At 51.9% G+C, this 14,404-nt stretch overlaps 1 protein-coding gene across 1 annotated transcript in view; it reads left to right on the forward strand.

Annotated features, from left to right (window-relative positions):
- The first annotated feature begins 502 nt into the window (after positions 1-502).
- The window catches only part of DOK1 (docking protein 1), a 51,559-nt gene continuing 37,657 nt past the window's right edge, over positions 503-14,404 (forward strand). The window contains exon 1 of the mRNA XM_073649986.1: positions 503-736. Within this exon, the coding sequence (XP_073506087.1) occupies positions 671-736 (66 nt within the window). The 5' untranslated portion in view covers positions 503-670. The remainder of the gene's footprint in view (positions 737-14,404) is intronic.

The following is a 14,404-nucleotide window of genomic DNA, read 5'->3' on the forward strand; positions in this document are numbered from 1 at the left end:
ATAGTGCAGTGATGTGTATACAGGGCGGTATATACTAGTATATATAGTGCAGTGATGTGTATACAGGGCGGTATATACCAGTATATATAGTGCAGTGATCTGTATACAGGGCGGTATATACCAGTATATATAGTGCAGTGATGTGTATACAGGGCGGTATATACCAGTATATATAGTGCAGTGATGTGTATACAGGGCGGTATATACCAGTATATATAGTGCGGTGATGTGTATACAGGGCGGTATATACCAGTATATATAGTGCAGTGATGTGTATACAGGGTGGTATATACCAGTATATATAGTGCGGTGATCTGTATACAGGGCGGTATATACCAGTATATATAGTGCGGTGATGTGTATACAGGGCGGTATATACCAGTATATATAGTGCAGTGATGTGTATACAGGACGGTATATACCAGTATATATAGTGCGGTGATGTGTATACAGGGCGGTATATACCAGTATATATAGTGCAGTGATCTGTATACAGGAAGCGGACGGAGGAGGAAGTTATAGAGAAAGCAGAAATGTTGGGCGGGGGGAGGAGGATCAGGGAAGAGCAGTGAAGTTGGATGAAGTTCGGGGGAAGCCGGAGATCTGTGTTGCGGGTTTGGAGATGTTCTGTGGAGGGTTCGGAGCTTTGTGTCAGTGATCCACAGCCGGGATGGCCTCCCCTGACAAACCCCTGAAGGAGGGTCCGCTGCACATCAAGCAGAACAAGTTTGGGAAGGTGAGTGGGGGCTGTGCGGTGTCCGGGTATAGACTGTGGGGGCTGTGCGGTGTCCGGGTATAGACTATGGGGGCTGTGCGGTGTCCGGGCATAGACTATGGGGGCTGTGCGGTGTCCGGGCATAGACTATGGGGGCTGTGCGGTGTCCGGGTATAGACTATGGGGGCTGTGCGGTGTCCGGGTATAGACTATGGGGGCTGTGCGGTGTCCGGGTATAGACTATGGGGGCTGTGCGGTGTCCGGGTATAGACTATGGGGGCTGTGCGGTGTCCGGGTATAGACTATGGGGGCTGTGCGGTGTCCGGGTATAGACTATGGGGGCTGTGCGGTGTCCGGGTATAGACTATGGGGGCTGTGCGGTGTCCGGGTATAGACTATGGGGGCTGTGCGGTGTCCGGGTATAGACTATGGGGGCTGTGCGGTGTCCGGGTATAGACTATGGGGGCTGTGCGGTGTCCGGGTATAGACTATGGGGGCTGTGCGGTGTCCGGGTATAGACTATGGGGGCTGTGCGGTGTCCGGGTATAGACTGTGGGGGCTGTGCGGTGTCCGGGTATAGACTGTGGGGGCTGTGCGGTGTCCGGGTATAGACTGTGGGGGCTGTGCGGTGTCCGGGTATAGACTGTGGGGGCTGTGCGGTGTCCGGGTATAGACTGTGGGGGCTGTGCGGTGTCCGGGTATAGACTATGGGGGCTGTGCGGTGTCCGGGTATAGACTATGGGGGCTGTGCGGTGTCCGGGTATAGACTATGGGGGCTGTGCGGTGTCCGGGTATAGACTATGGGGGCTGTGCGGTGTCCGGGTATAGACTATGGGGGCTGTGCGGTGTCCGGGTATAGACTATGGGGGCTGTGCGGTGTCCGGGTATAGACTATGGGGGCTGTGCGGTGTCCGGGTATAGACTATGGGGGCTGTGCGGTGTCCGGGTATAGACTATGGGGGCTGTGCGGTGTCCGGGTATAGACTATGGGGGCTGTGCGGTGTCCGGGTATAGACTATGGGGGCTGTGCGGTGTCCGGGTATAGACTATGGGGGCTGTGCGGTGTCCGGGTATAGACTATGGGGGCTGTGCGGTGTCCGGGTATAGACTATGGGGGCTGTGCGGTGTCCGGGTATAGACTCTGGGGGCTGTGCGGTGTCCGGGTATAGACTCTGGGGGCTGTGCGGTGTCCGGGTATAGACTCTGGGGGCTGTGCGGTGTCCGGGCATAGACTCTGGGGGCTGTGCGGTGTCCGGGCATAGACTCTGGGGGCTGTGCGGTGTCCGGGCATAGACTATGGGGGCTGTGCGGTGTCCGGGCATAGACTATGGGGGCTGTGCGGTGTCCGGGCATAGACCATGGGGGCTGTGCGGTGTCCGGGCATAGACCATGGGGGCTGTGCGGTGTCCGGGTATAGACCGTGGGGGCTGTGCGGTGTCCGGGCATAGACCGTGGGGGCTGTGCGGTGTCCGGGCATAGACTGTGGGGGCTGTGCGGTGTCCGGGTATAGACTGTGGGGGCTGTGCGGTGTCCGGGTATAGACTGTGGGGGCTGTGCGGTGTGAAGGATAGGGCAGAGTCGAGGGTTGCACCAAGACAGTGGACTTGTGATACAGAAGAAAACGTGGAGTGATTATAGTGATGGATAGATCTGGCAGCTGGTGAATGAGATGGAGGAAAGGTGAGGAGTTCGGTTTTGTCCACATTGAGTCTCAGTCATAGACGCATCTGCCAATGGAAGATGATAGAGGAGGAGGAGCACAGAGTAATGTAGAAGACATAGGACAAGTCTAGAAGGAGGAGTATAGAGAATTGTCTGTTGGCTTTGGGGGTCCGTAAGCAGTAATTTTGGTTAGGGCAGTCTTGGAGGAGCGGTGGGGACAGAAGACGGGTTATAGGTTGTCGAAGAGAGAGTTGGATGAGAGATGGGAGGAAAGTTCATTGTGGATCTGCTGTTCGAGGAGGCAAAAAGGAGTAATATGGATGTAGAGGTCGGGTGAAGGGATGTCTTTTTCAGGATAGGTGTGATTGGAGCATGTTTGAAAGCAAAAGGAAAACACCAGAGGTTAATGATAGGTTGAAGGAGCAGATGGGAATGGATAGGATCAAGCACACAAGTGGTGAAGTGTGACATGGAGAGAAAATGAGTAAGCTTTTCTTTAGTGAGGCTAGGAGGATGGTTATGGGGAGGGGGGCTGGTCTGTTGTACGGAGGTGGGGTGGTAGTTGAAGATCCTTTGACTGGTTTGGTCAATCTTGTTTTTGAAATTTGCTGCAATGTCTTCTGTAGAAATTAGTGAGGTCGGGGGGGGGGGGTGGGCAACAATGGATGGAGGAGGAGGAAGGTGAAAGTGTTGAATAAATGTCTGGGCTTATGGGATAGAGAAGACATGAGGGTTGTAAGTTGTCCTGTTTTGCAGCGCTGAATTCTTACTTGAATGTGAGAATTTCTTCTTTGAATGTAGTGAAGTCTCCCAGCTAGTGTGTTTTCTTCCAGTGCCACTCTGCAACCCTGGAGGCTTGGCGCAGCTCTTTATGAGCTTGGTGTCAGGGTTGCTTATTGATTCATCACCTTCTGCTGTGAATGAGAAGGATGACAGTGTCAATAGATGTGACCAGTGTGGCGATACTGCTTCTGTGTCTATGTCCTGGAGTGAATATATGGTGGACATCAGTAGAATAGAGAGTGTGTGTGTGAATGTCCAGGCACGATATGTTCCTGTCGGTGGGGGGGGGGTTGGATGCTAATTACTGAACTTGTGGGGTAGTAGAAGATAACTGGATTAAAGGCCCCGTCACACTAAGCGATGCAGCAGCGATCCCGACAACGATACGACCTGTCAGGGATCGTTGCTGCATCGCTAATACATCGCTGGTGAGCTGTCAAACAGGCAGGATCACCAGCGATGAGGGGAGCAGCGACATCGTGGAAAGAATCGTTCCACGATGTCCTGCTCCCGTTACCAGCCTGCTGCTTAAGCAGGAGCAGGCTGGTAACTATGGTAAATATCGGGTTACTAAGTGCGCGTGTGCCCCTAGTAACCCGCTGTTTACCATGGATACCACTCTGCTATGGTGCGCTGGAGCCTCCGCGCACCGTAGCAGAGTGGTATCTATGGTAAACAGCGGGTTACTAAGTGCGCGCGTGCCCCTAGTTACCCGATATTTACCATGGTTACCAGCCAGATCGTTGGTCCCGCTGGTCACACACAGCGATGTGTGCTGGCCAGCGGGAGGGCAAAGACGAAAAAATGGTCCAGGACACTTTGCAACGATCAGCGACCTCACAGCAGGGGCCTGATCGTTGCAAAGTGTCACACATAGCGACATCGCTGGTGAGGTCGCTGGTGAGTCACCAAAACCGTGACACAGCAGCGATCTCGCTAGCGATATCGCTTAGTATGACGGGGCCTTAAGAATGTGAGTAGATGGTGGTCAGCTGGGGGAGAGGTGAGATTGTGAGGTCAGATAGGAGACAGAGGTGGGTGAAGATGTGGTCTAGGGTATGTCCATCTGTGTGGGTAGATGGTGGGGACCATTGTACAAGAGATGAAGGAAGTGAGTGGCAAAAGTTTAGATGCTGCTGACTGGTGGATATTAATGGGGATGTTGAAATCGCCCTTAATGATGATGGGAATGTCTCCAAAGAGAGTGTAGGTGCTAGTTGGAGAAATGGTCGATAAATGTGGTGTCATGGGTCAGTTTATGAAGACTACTTGGCGGGAGAGTTCACTTCAACGGAAAGGAGGGTAGAGGTGGGATTGGAATGAAGATGCAGATGGAGAAGGCCAGTTCCTCCACCATGTTTATTGCCAGGGCGAGTAGTGTGGGTGAAGTGAAGGCCAACGTAACTGTGGCTGGGGAGGGTGTCAGCCATGTCTCTGAGGCCTAGGATAGATTGCGGGAAGAGGTTGTGATTGACATTTAGTTTATTACAGATGGAGAGGGCGAGTGAAATTGTGGGATAATAATTAAAAAAAAAATGAGGTGCAGTTAGTAATAGGTGGTTGTTCTTACCTTCTGGTCACTCTGGTAAATTTCTAATGTGGCACTTAACAAGCTGCACATAAAAGAGATGGACGCACGACCACGGTCACAATAGATCTATGGCTCCAAATTCATACACCTTTAATTGCCCATGAAAGTTACCAGGTGTGAACGAGAGGGAGGAGGAACAGGAGACGGGTCATTCCAGAAAGAGATGTGGTAAGTGACGGAGGTAAAACAGACGTCCCACAGACCGATGCAGAGTGTGAATGTGGATCCATATAATTAGGAGACACTGGGATTAGTGGTGCAGGTGAAAAACTCACCTGTGCATGAGAGACGGGGATCAAACCGCCGTGATGGTAAAATGGATGATTATAATTTGTGAAATTGCACTTCAGGTACATCCCCTGACACAATCCATATCCCAGGTTCAGTCCTCAGCCTGATCCTCACACTGACTCGTACCTTCTCACCCTCAGCCTGATCCTCACACTGACTCGTACCTTCTCACCCTCAGCCTGATCCTCACACTGACTCGTACATTCTCAGCCTCATCCTCACACTGACTCGTACCTTCTCAGTCTCAGCCTGATCCTCACACTGACTTGTACCTTCTCATCCTCAGCCTTATCCTCACACTGACTCGTACCTTCTCACCCTCAGCCTGATCCTCACACTGACTCGTATCTTCTCACTCCAAGCCTGATCCTCACACTGACTCGTATCTTCTCACTCTCAGCCTGATCCTCACACTGACTCGTACCTTCTCACTCCAAGCCTGATCCTCACACTGACTCGTACCTTCTCACTCTCCGCCTGATCCTCACACTGACTCGTATCTTCTCACTCCAAGCCTGATCCTCACACTGACTCGTATCTTCTCACTCCAAGCCTGATCCTCACACTGACTCGTATCTTCTCACTCCAAGCCTGATCCTCACACTGACTCGTATCTTCTCACTCCAAGCCTGATCCTCACACTGACTCGTACCTTCTCACTCCAAGCCTGATCCTCACACTGACTCGTATCTTCTCACTCCAAGCCTGATCCTCACACTGACTCGTATCTTCTCACTCCAAGCCTGATCCTCACACTGACTCGTACCTTCTCACCCTCAGCCTGATCCTCACACTGACTCGTATCTTCTCACTCCAAGCCTGATCCTCACACTGACTCGTATCTTCTCACTCTCAGCCTGATCCTCACACTGACTCGTACCTTCTCACCCTTAGCATTATCCTCATACTGACTCGTATCTTCTCACCCTCAGCCTGATCCTCACACTGACTCGTATCTTCTCATCCTCAGCCTGATCCTCACACTGACTCGTATCTTCTCATCCTCAGCCTGATCCTCACACTGACTCGTATCTTCTCAGCCTAATCATCACACTGACTCGTACCTTCTCACCCTCAGCCTGATCCTCACACTGACTCGTACCTTCTCACCCTCAGCCTGATCCTCACACTGACTCGTACCTTCTCACCCTCAGCCTGATCCTCAAACTGACTCGTCTCTTCTCACCCTGAGCCTGATCCTCACAACGACTCGTACCTTCTCACTCTCAGCCTGATCCTCACACTGAATCGTATCTTCTCACCCTCAGCCTGATCCTCACACTGACACGTACCTTCTCACTCTCAACCTGATCTTCACACTGACTCGTATCTTCTCACCCTCAGCCTGATCTTCACACTGACTTGTACCTTCTCACCCCCAGCCTAATCCTCACACTGACTCGTACCTTCTCACCCTCAGCCTGATCCTCACACTGACTCGTACCTTCTCACCCTCAGCCTGATCCTCACACTGACTCGTACCTTCTCACTCTCAGCCTGATCCTCACACTGACTCGTACCTTCTCACCCTCAGCCTGATCCTCACACTGACTCGTACATTCTCACCCTCAGCCTCATCCTCACACTGACTCGTACCTTCTCACCCTCAGCCTGATCCTCACACTGACTCGTACCTTCTCACTCTCAACCTGATCCTCACACTGACTCGTACCTTCTCACCCTCAGCCTGATCCTCACACTGACTCGTACCTACTCATCCTCAGCCTGATCCTCACACTGACTCGTACGTTCTCACCCTCAGCCTGATCTTCACACTGACTCGTACCTTCTCACCCTCAGCCTCACACTGACTCGTACCTTCTCAGTCTCAGCCTGATCCTCACACTGACTTGTACCTTCTCATCCTCAGCCTTATCCTCACACTGACTCGTACCTTCTCACCCTCAGCCTGATTCTCACACTGACTCGTACCTTCTCAGCCTAATCCTCACACTGACTTGTACCTTCTCACCCTCAGCCTGATCCTCACACTGACTCGTACCTTCTCAGCCTAATCCTCACACTGACTCGTACCTTCTCACCCACAGCCTGATCTTCACACTGACTCGTACCTTCTGACTCTCAGCCTGATCCTCACACTGACTCGTACCTTCTCACTCTCAGCCTGATCCTCACACTGACTCGTACCTTCTCACTCTCAGCCTGATCCTCACACTGACTCGTACCTTCTCACTCTCAGCCTGATCCTCACACTGACTCGTACCTTCTCACCCTCAGCCTGATCCTCACACTGACTCGTACCTTCTCAGCCTAATCCTCACACTGACTCGTACCTTCTCACCCTCAGCCTGATCCTCACACTGACTCGTACCTTCTCAGCCTGATCTTCACACTGACTCGTACCTTCTCACCCTCAGCCTGATCTTCGCACTGACTCGTACCTTCTGACTCTCAGCCTGATCCTCACACTGACTCGTACCTTCTCACCCTCAGCCTGATCTTCACACTGATTCGTACCTTCTAACCCTCAGCCTGATCCTCACACTGACTCGTACCTTCTCACCCTCAGCCTGATCCTCACACTGACTCGTACCTTCTCAGCCTGATCCTCACACTGACTCGTACCTTCTCATCCTCAGCCTGATCCTGACACTGACTCGTATGTTCTCACCCTCAGCCTGATCTTCACACTGACTCGTACCTTCTCACCCTCAGCCTGATCTTCACACTGACTCTTACCTTCTCACCCTCAGCCTGATCCTCACACTGACTCGTACCTTCTCACTCTCAGCCTGATCCTCACACTGACACGTACCTTCTCACTCTCAACCTGATCTTCACACTGACTCGTACCTTCTCACCCTCAGCCTGATCCTCACACTGACTCGTACCTTCTCACCCTCAGCCTGATCCTCACACTGACTTGTACCTTCTCATCCTCAGCCTGATCCTCACACTGACTCGTACCTTCTCACCCTCAGCCTGATCCTCACACTGACTCGTACCTTCTCAGCCTGATCCTCACACTGACTCGTACCTTCTCATCCTCAGCCTGATCCTGACACTGACTCGTATGTTCTCACCCTCAGCCTGATCTTCACACTGACTCGTACCTTCTCACCCTCAGCCTGATCTTCACACTGACTCTTACCTTCTCACCCTCAGCCTGATCCTCACACTGACTCGTACCTTCTCACTCTCAGCCTGATCCTCACACTGACTCATACCTTCTCACTCTCAGCCTGATCCTCACACTGACTCGTACCTTCTCACCCTCAGCCTGATCCTCACACTGACTCGTACCTTCTCACCCTCAGCCTGATCCTCACACTGACTCGTACCTTCTCACCCTCAGCCTGATCCTCACACTGACTCGTACCTTCTCACCCTCAGCCTGATCCTCACACTGACTCGTACCTTCTCACCCTCAGCCTGATCCTCACACTGACTCGTACCTTCTCACCCTCAGCCTGATCCTCACACTGACTCTTACCTTCTCACCCTCAGCCTGATCCTCACACTGACTCGTACCTTCTCAGCCTAATCCTCACACTGACTCGTACCTTCTCACCCTCAGCCTGATCTTCACACTGACTCGTACCTTCTGACTCTCAGCCTGATCCTCACACTGACTCGTATCTTCTCACTCTCAGCCTGATCCTCACACTGACTCGTATCTTCTCACTCTCAGCCTGATCCTCACACTGACTCGTATCTTCTCACCCTCAGCCTGATCCTCACACTGATGCGTACCTTCTCACCCTCAGCCTGATCCTCACACTGACTCGTACCTTCTCACTCTCAGCCTGATCCTCACACTGATGCGTACCTTCTCACTCTCAGCCTGATCCTCACACTGATGCGTACCTTCTCACCCTCAGCCTGATCCTCACACTGACTCGTACCTTCTCACCCTCAGCCTGATCCTCACACTGACTCGTACCTTCTCACTCTCAACCTGATCCTCACACTGACTCGTACCTTCTCACCCTCAGCCTGATCCTCACACTGACTCGTACCTACTCATCCTCAGCCTGATCCTCACACTGACTCGTACGTTCTCACCCTCAGCCTGATCTTCACACTGACTCGTACCTTCTCACCCTCAGCCTGATCCTCACACTGACTCGTACCTTCTCAGTCTCAGCCTGATCCTCACACTGACTTGTACCTTCTCATCCTCAGCCTTATCCTCACACTGACTCGTACCTTCTCACCCTCAGCCTGATTCTCACACTGACTCGTACCTTCTCAGCCTAATCCTCACACTGACTTGTACCTTCTCACCCTCAGCCTGATCCTCACACTGACTCGTACCTTCTCAGCCTAATCCTCACACTGACTCGTACCTTCTCACCCACAGCCTGATCTTCACACTGACTCGTACCTTCTGACTCTCAGCCTGATCCTCACACTGACTCGTACCTTCTCACTCTCAGCCTGATCCTCACACTGACTCGTACCTTCTCACTCTCAGCCTGATCCTCACACTGACTCGTACCTTCTCACTCTCAGCCTGATCCTCACACTGACTCGTACCTTCTCACCCTCAGCCTGATCCTCACACTGACTCGTACCTTCTCAGCCTAATCCTCACACTGACTCGTACCTTCTCACCCTCAGCCTGATCCTCACACTGACTCGTACCTTCTCAGCCTGATCTTCACACTGACTCGTACCTTCTCACCCTCAGCCTGATCTTCACACTGACTCTTACCTTCTCACCCTCAGCCTGATCCTCACACTGACTCGTACCTTCTCACTCTCAGCCTGATCCTCACACTGACACGTACCTTCTCACTCTCAACCTGATCTTCACACTGACTCGTACCTTCTCACCCTCAGCCTGATCCTCACACTGACTCGTACCTTCTCACCCTCAGCCTGATCCTCACACTGACTTGTACCTTCTCATCCTCAGCCTGATCCTCACACTGACTCGTACCTTCTCACCCTCAGCCTGATCCTCACACTGACTCGTACCTTCTCAGCCTGATCCTCACACTGACTCGTACCTTCTCATCCTCAGCCTGATCCTGACACTGACTCGTATGTTCTCACCCTCAGCCTGATCTTCACACTGACTCGTACCTTCTCACCCTCAGCCTGATCTTCACACTGACTCTTACCTTCTCACCCTCAGCCTGATCCTCACACTGACTCGTACCTTCTCACTCTCAGCCTGAGCCTCACACTGACTCATACCTTCTCACTCTCAGCCTGATCCTCACACTGACTCGTACCTTCTCACCCTCAGCCTGATCCTCACACTGACTCGTACCTTCTCACCCTCAGCCTGATCCTCACACTGACTCGTACCTTCTCACCCTCAGCCTGATCCTCACACTGACTCGTACCTTCTCACCCTCAGCCTGATCCTCACACTGACTCGTACCTTCTCACCCTCAGCCTGATCCTCACACTGACTCGTACCTTCTCACCCTCAGCCTGATCCTCACACTGACTCTTACCTTCTCACCCTCAGCCTGATCCTCACACTGACTCGTACCTTCTCAGCCTAATCCTCACACTGACTCGTACCTTCTCACCCACAGCCTGATCTTCACACTGACTCGTACCTTCTGACTCTCAGCCTGATCCTCACACTGACTCGTATCTTCTCACTCTCAGCCTGATCCTCACACTGACTCGTATCTTCTCACTCTCAGCCTGATCCTCACACTGACTCGTATCTTCTCACCCTCAGCCTGATCCTCACACTGATGCGTACCTTCTCACCCTCAGCCTGATCCTCACACTGACTCGTACCTTCTCACTCTCAGCCTGATCCTCACACTGATGCGTACCTTCTCACCCTCAGCCTGATCCTCACACTGACTCGTACCTTCTCACCCTCAGCCTGATCCTCACACTGACTCGTACCTACTCATCCTCAGCCTGATCCTCACACTGACTCGTACGTTCTCACCCTCAGCCTGATCTTCACACTGACTCGTACCTTCTCACCCTCAGCCTGATCCTCACACTGACTCGTACCTTCTCAGTCTCAGCCTGATCCTCACACTGACTTGTACCTTCTCATCCTCAGCCTTATCCTCACACTGACTCGTACCTTCTCACCCTCAGCCTGATTCTCACACTGACTCGTACCTTCTCAGCCTAATCCTCACACTGACTTGTACCTTCTCACCCTCAGCCTGATCCTCACACTGACTCGTACCTTCTCAGCCTAATCCTCACACTGACTCGTACCTTCTCACCCACAGCCTGATCTTCACACTGACTCGTACCTTCTGACTCTCAGCCTGATCCTCACACTGACTCGTACCTTCTCACTCTCAGCCTGATCCTCACACTGACTCGTACCTTCTCACTCTCAGCCTGATCCTCACACTGACTCGTACCTTCTCACTCTCAGCCTGATCCTCACACTGACTCTTACCTTCTCACCCTCAGCCTGATCCTCACACTGACTCGTACCTTCTCAGCCTAATCCTCACACTGACTCGTACCTTCTCACCCTCAGCCTGATCCTCACACTGACTCGTACCTTCTCAGCCTAATCCTCACACTGACTCGTACCTTCTCACCCACAGCCTGATCTTCACACTGACTCGTACCTTCTGACTCTCAGCCTGATCCTCACACTGACTCGTATCTTCTCACTCTCAGCCTGATCCTCACACTGACTCGTATCTTCTCACTCTCAGCCTGATCCTCACACTGACTCGTATCTTCTCACCCTCAGCCTGATCCTCACACTGATGCGTACCTTCTCACCCTCAGCCTGATCCTCACACTGACTCGTACCTTCTCACTCTCAGCCTGATCCTCACACTGATGCGTACCTTCTCACCCTCAGCCTGATCCTCACACTGACTCGTACCTTCTCACCCTCAGCCTGATCCTCACACTGACTCGTACCTACTCATCCTCAGCCTGATCCTCACACTGACTCGTACGTTCTCACCCTCAGCCTGATCTTCACACTGACTCGTACCTTCTCACCCTCAGCCTGATCCTCACACTGACTCGTACCTTCTCAGTCTCAGCCTGATCCTCACACTGACTTGTACCTTCTCATCCTCAGCCTTATCCTCACACTGACTCGTACCTTCTCACCCTCAGCCTGATTCTCACACTGACTCGTACCTTCTCAGCCTAATCCTCACACTGACTTGTACCTTCTCACCCTCAGCCTGATCCTCACACTGACTCGTACCTTCTCAGCCTAATCCTCACACTGACTCGTACCTTCTCACCCACAGCCTGATCTTCACACTGACTCGTACCTTCTGACTCTCAGCCTGATCCTCACACTGACTCGTACCTTCTCACTCTCAGCCTGATCCTCACACTGACTCGTACCTTCTCACTCTCAGCCTGATCCTCACACTGACTCGTACCTTCTCACTCTCAGCCTGATCCTCACACTGACTCGTACCTTCTCACCCTCAGCCTGATCCTCACACTGACTCGTACCTTCTCAGCCTAATCCTCACACTGACTCGTACCTTCTCACCCTCAGCCTGATCCTCACACTGACTCGTACCTTCTCACCCTCAGCCTGATCTTCACACTGATTCGTACCTTCTAACCCTCAGCCTGATCCTCACACTGACTCGTACCTTCTCACCCTCAGCCTGATCCTCACACTGACTCGTACCTTCTCAGCCTGATCCTCACACTGACTCGTACCTTCTCATCCTCAGCCTGATCCTGACACTGACTCGTATGTTCTCACCCTCAGCCTGATCTTCACACTGACTCGTACCTTCTCACCCTCAGCCTGATCTTCACACTGACTCTTACCTTCTCACCCTCAGCCTGATCCTCACACTGACTCGTACCTTCTCACTCTCAGCCTGATCCTCACACTGACACGTACCTTCTCACTCTCAACCTGATCTTCACACTGACTCGTACCTTCTCACCCTCAGCCTGATCCTCACACTGACTCGTACCTTCTCACCCTCAGCCTGATCCTCACACTGACTTGTACCTTCTCATCCTCAACCTTATCCTCACACTGACTCGTACCTTCTCACCCTCAGCCTGATCCTCACACTGACTCATACCTTCTCACTCTCAGCCTGATCCTCACACTGACTCGTACCTTCTCACCCTCAGCCTGATCCTCACACTGACTCGTACCTTCTCACCCTCAGCCTGATCCTCACACTGACTCGTACCTTCTCACCCTCAGCCTGATCCTCACACTGACTCGTACCTTCTCACCCTCAGCCTGATCCTCACACTGACTCGTACCTTCTCACCCTCAGCCTGATCCTCACACTGACTCTTACCTTCTCACCCTCAGCCTGATCCTCACACTGACTCGTACCTTCTCAGCCTAATCCTCACACTGACTCGTACCTTCTCACCCTCAGCCTGATCTTCACACTGACTCGTACCTTCTGACTCTCAGCCTGATCCTCACACTGACTCGTATCTTCTCACTCTCAGCCTGATCCTCACACTGACTCGTATCTTCTCACTCTCAGCCTGATCCTCACACTGACTCGTATCTTCTCACCCTCAGCCTGATCCTCACACTGATGCGTACCTTCTCACCCTCAGCCTGATCCTCACACTGACTCGTACCTTCTCACTCTCAGCCTGATCCTCACACTGATGCGTACCTTCTCACCCTCAGCCTGATCCTCACACTGACTCGTACCTTCTCACCCTCAGCCTGATCCTCACACTGACTCGCAACATAACCCACAACCTGACCCTTAGCCTAACCTGCATGTGTATCACCATGACACTTACCCTAACCTTTACCCTGATCTTCACCATTTACCCTGACTCTGACCTTACCACCCATGTCATCATCCTTAGGCCACATTCACATGTTCAGTGTTTGGTCAGTATTTTACATCAGTTTTTGCAATCAGGAGTGGGTGACGTGTTTCTATTATACTTTTTCCTCTGATTGTTCCACTCCTGGTTTTGGCTTACAAATACTGATGTGAAATTCTGACCAAATACTGACCGTGTGAATATGCCCTTACCATAACCCGCAGCCTAACTTTTAACCTAAGGCCAATCTCACACATCCGTGTTTCATAGTTCATACTTGTACCAATAGGCCGTGAGTCTCAAGACCCTAATTCAACAGCCTCAAGTTTTGGTCAGGTGATGCACGGTCCGTCTATGCATCATGATTTCTATTGTAAGGCCACGGCCCCACTTTCAGTTTTTGGTCAGTATTCGGTCAGTATTTTTTCTCAGGAGTAGGTGATAAATGCAGAATCGGGGACTTGTTTCTATTTTAACCTTTTCTCTGATTGTTGTGCTATACATGGTGAAATAAAAGACAACTTTATTTGACTATCACCTTGAGTGGACACTGTTTATCTTCTGTTTTGCATTTGACTATCACCTTGAGTGGACGCTGTTTATCTTCTCTTATGCATTTGACTATCACCTTGAGT

This window comes from Phyllobates terribilis, unplaced genomic scaffold, assembly GCF_046119375.1.
Source record: "Phyllobates terribilis strain yellow unplaced genomic scaffold, ASM4611937v1 Scaffold_1__5_contigs__length_1240528914, whole genome shotgun sequence".
Lineage (NCBI taxonomy): Eukaryota > Metazoa > Chordata > Amphibia > Anura > Dendrobatidae > Phyllobates > Phyllobates terribilis.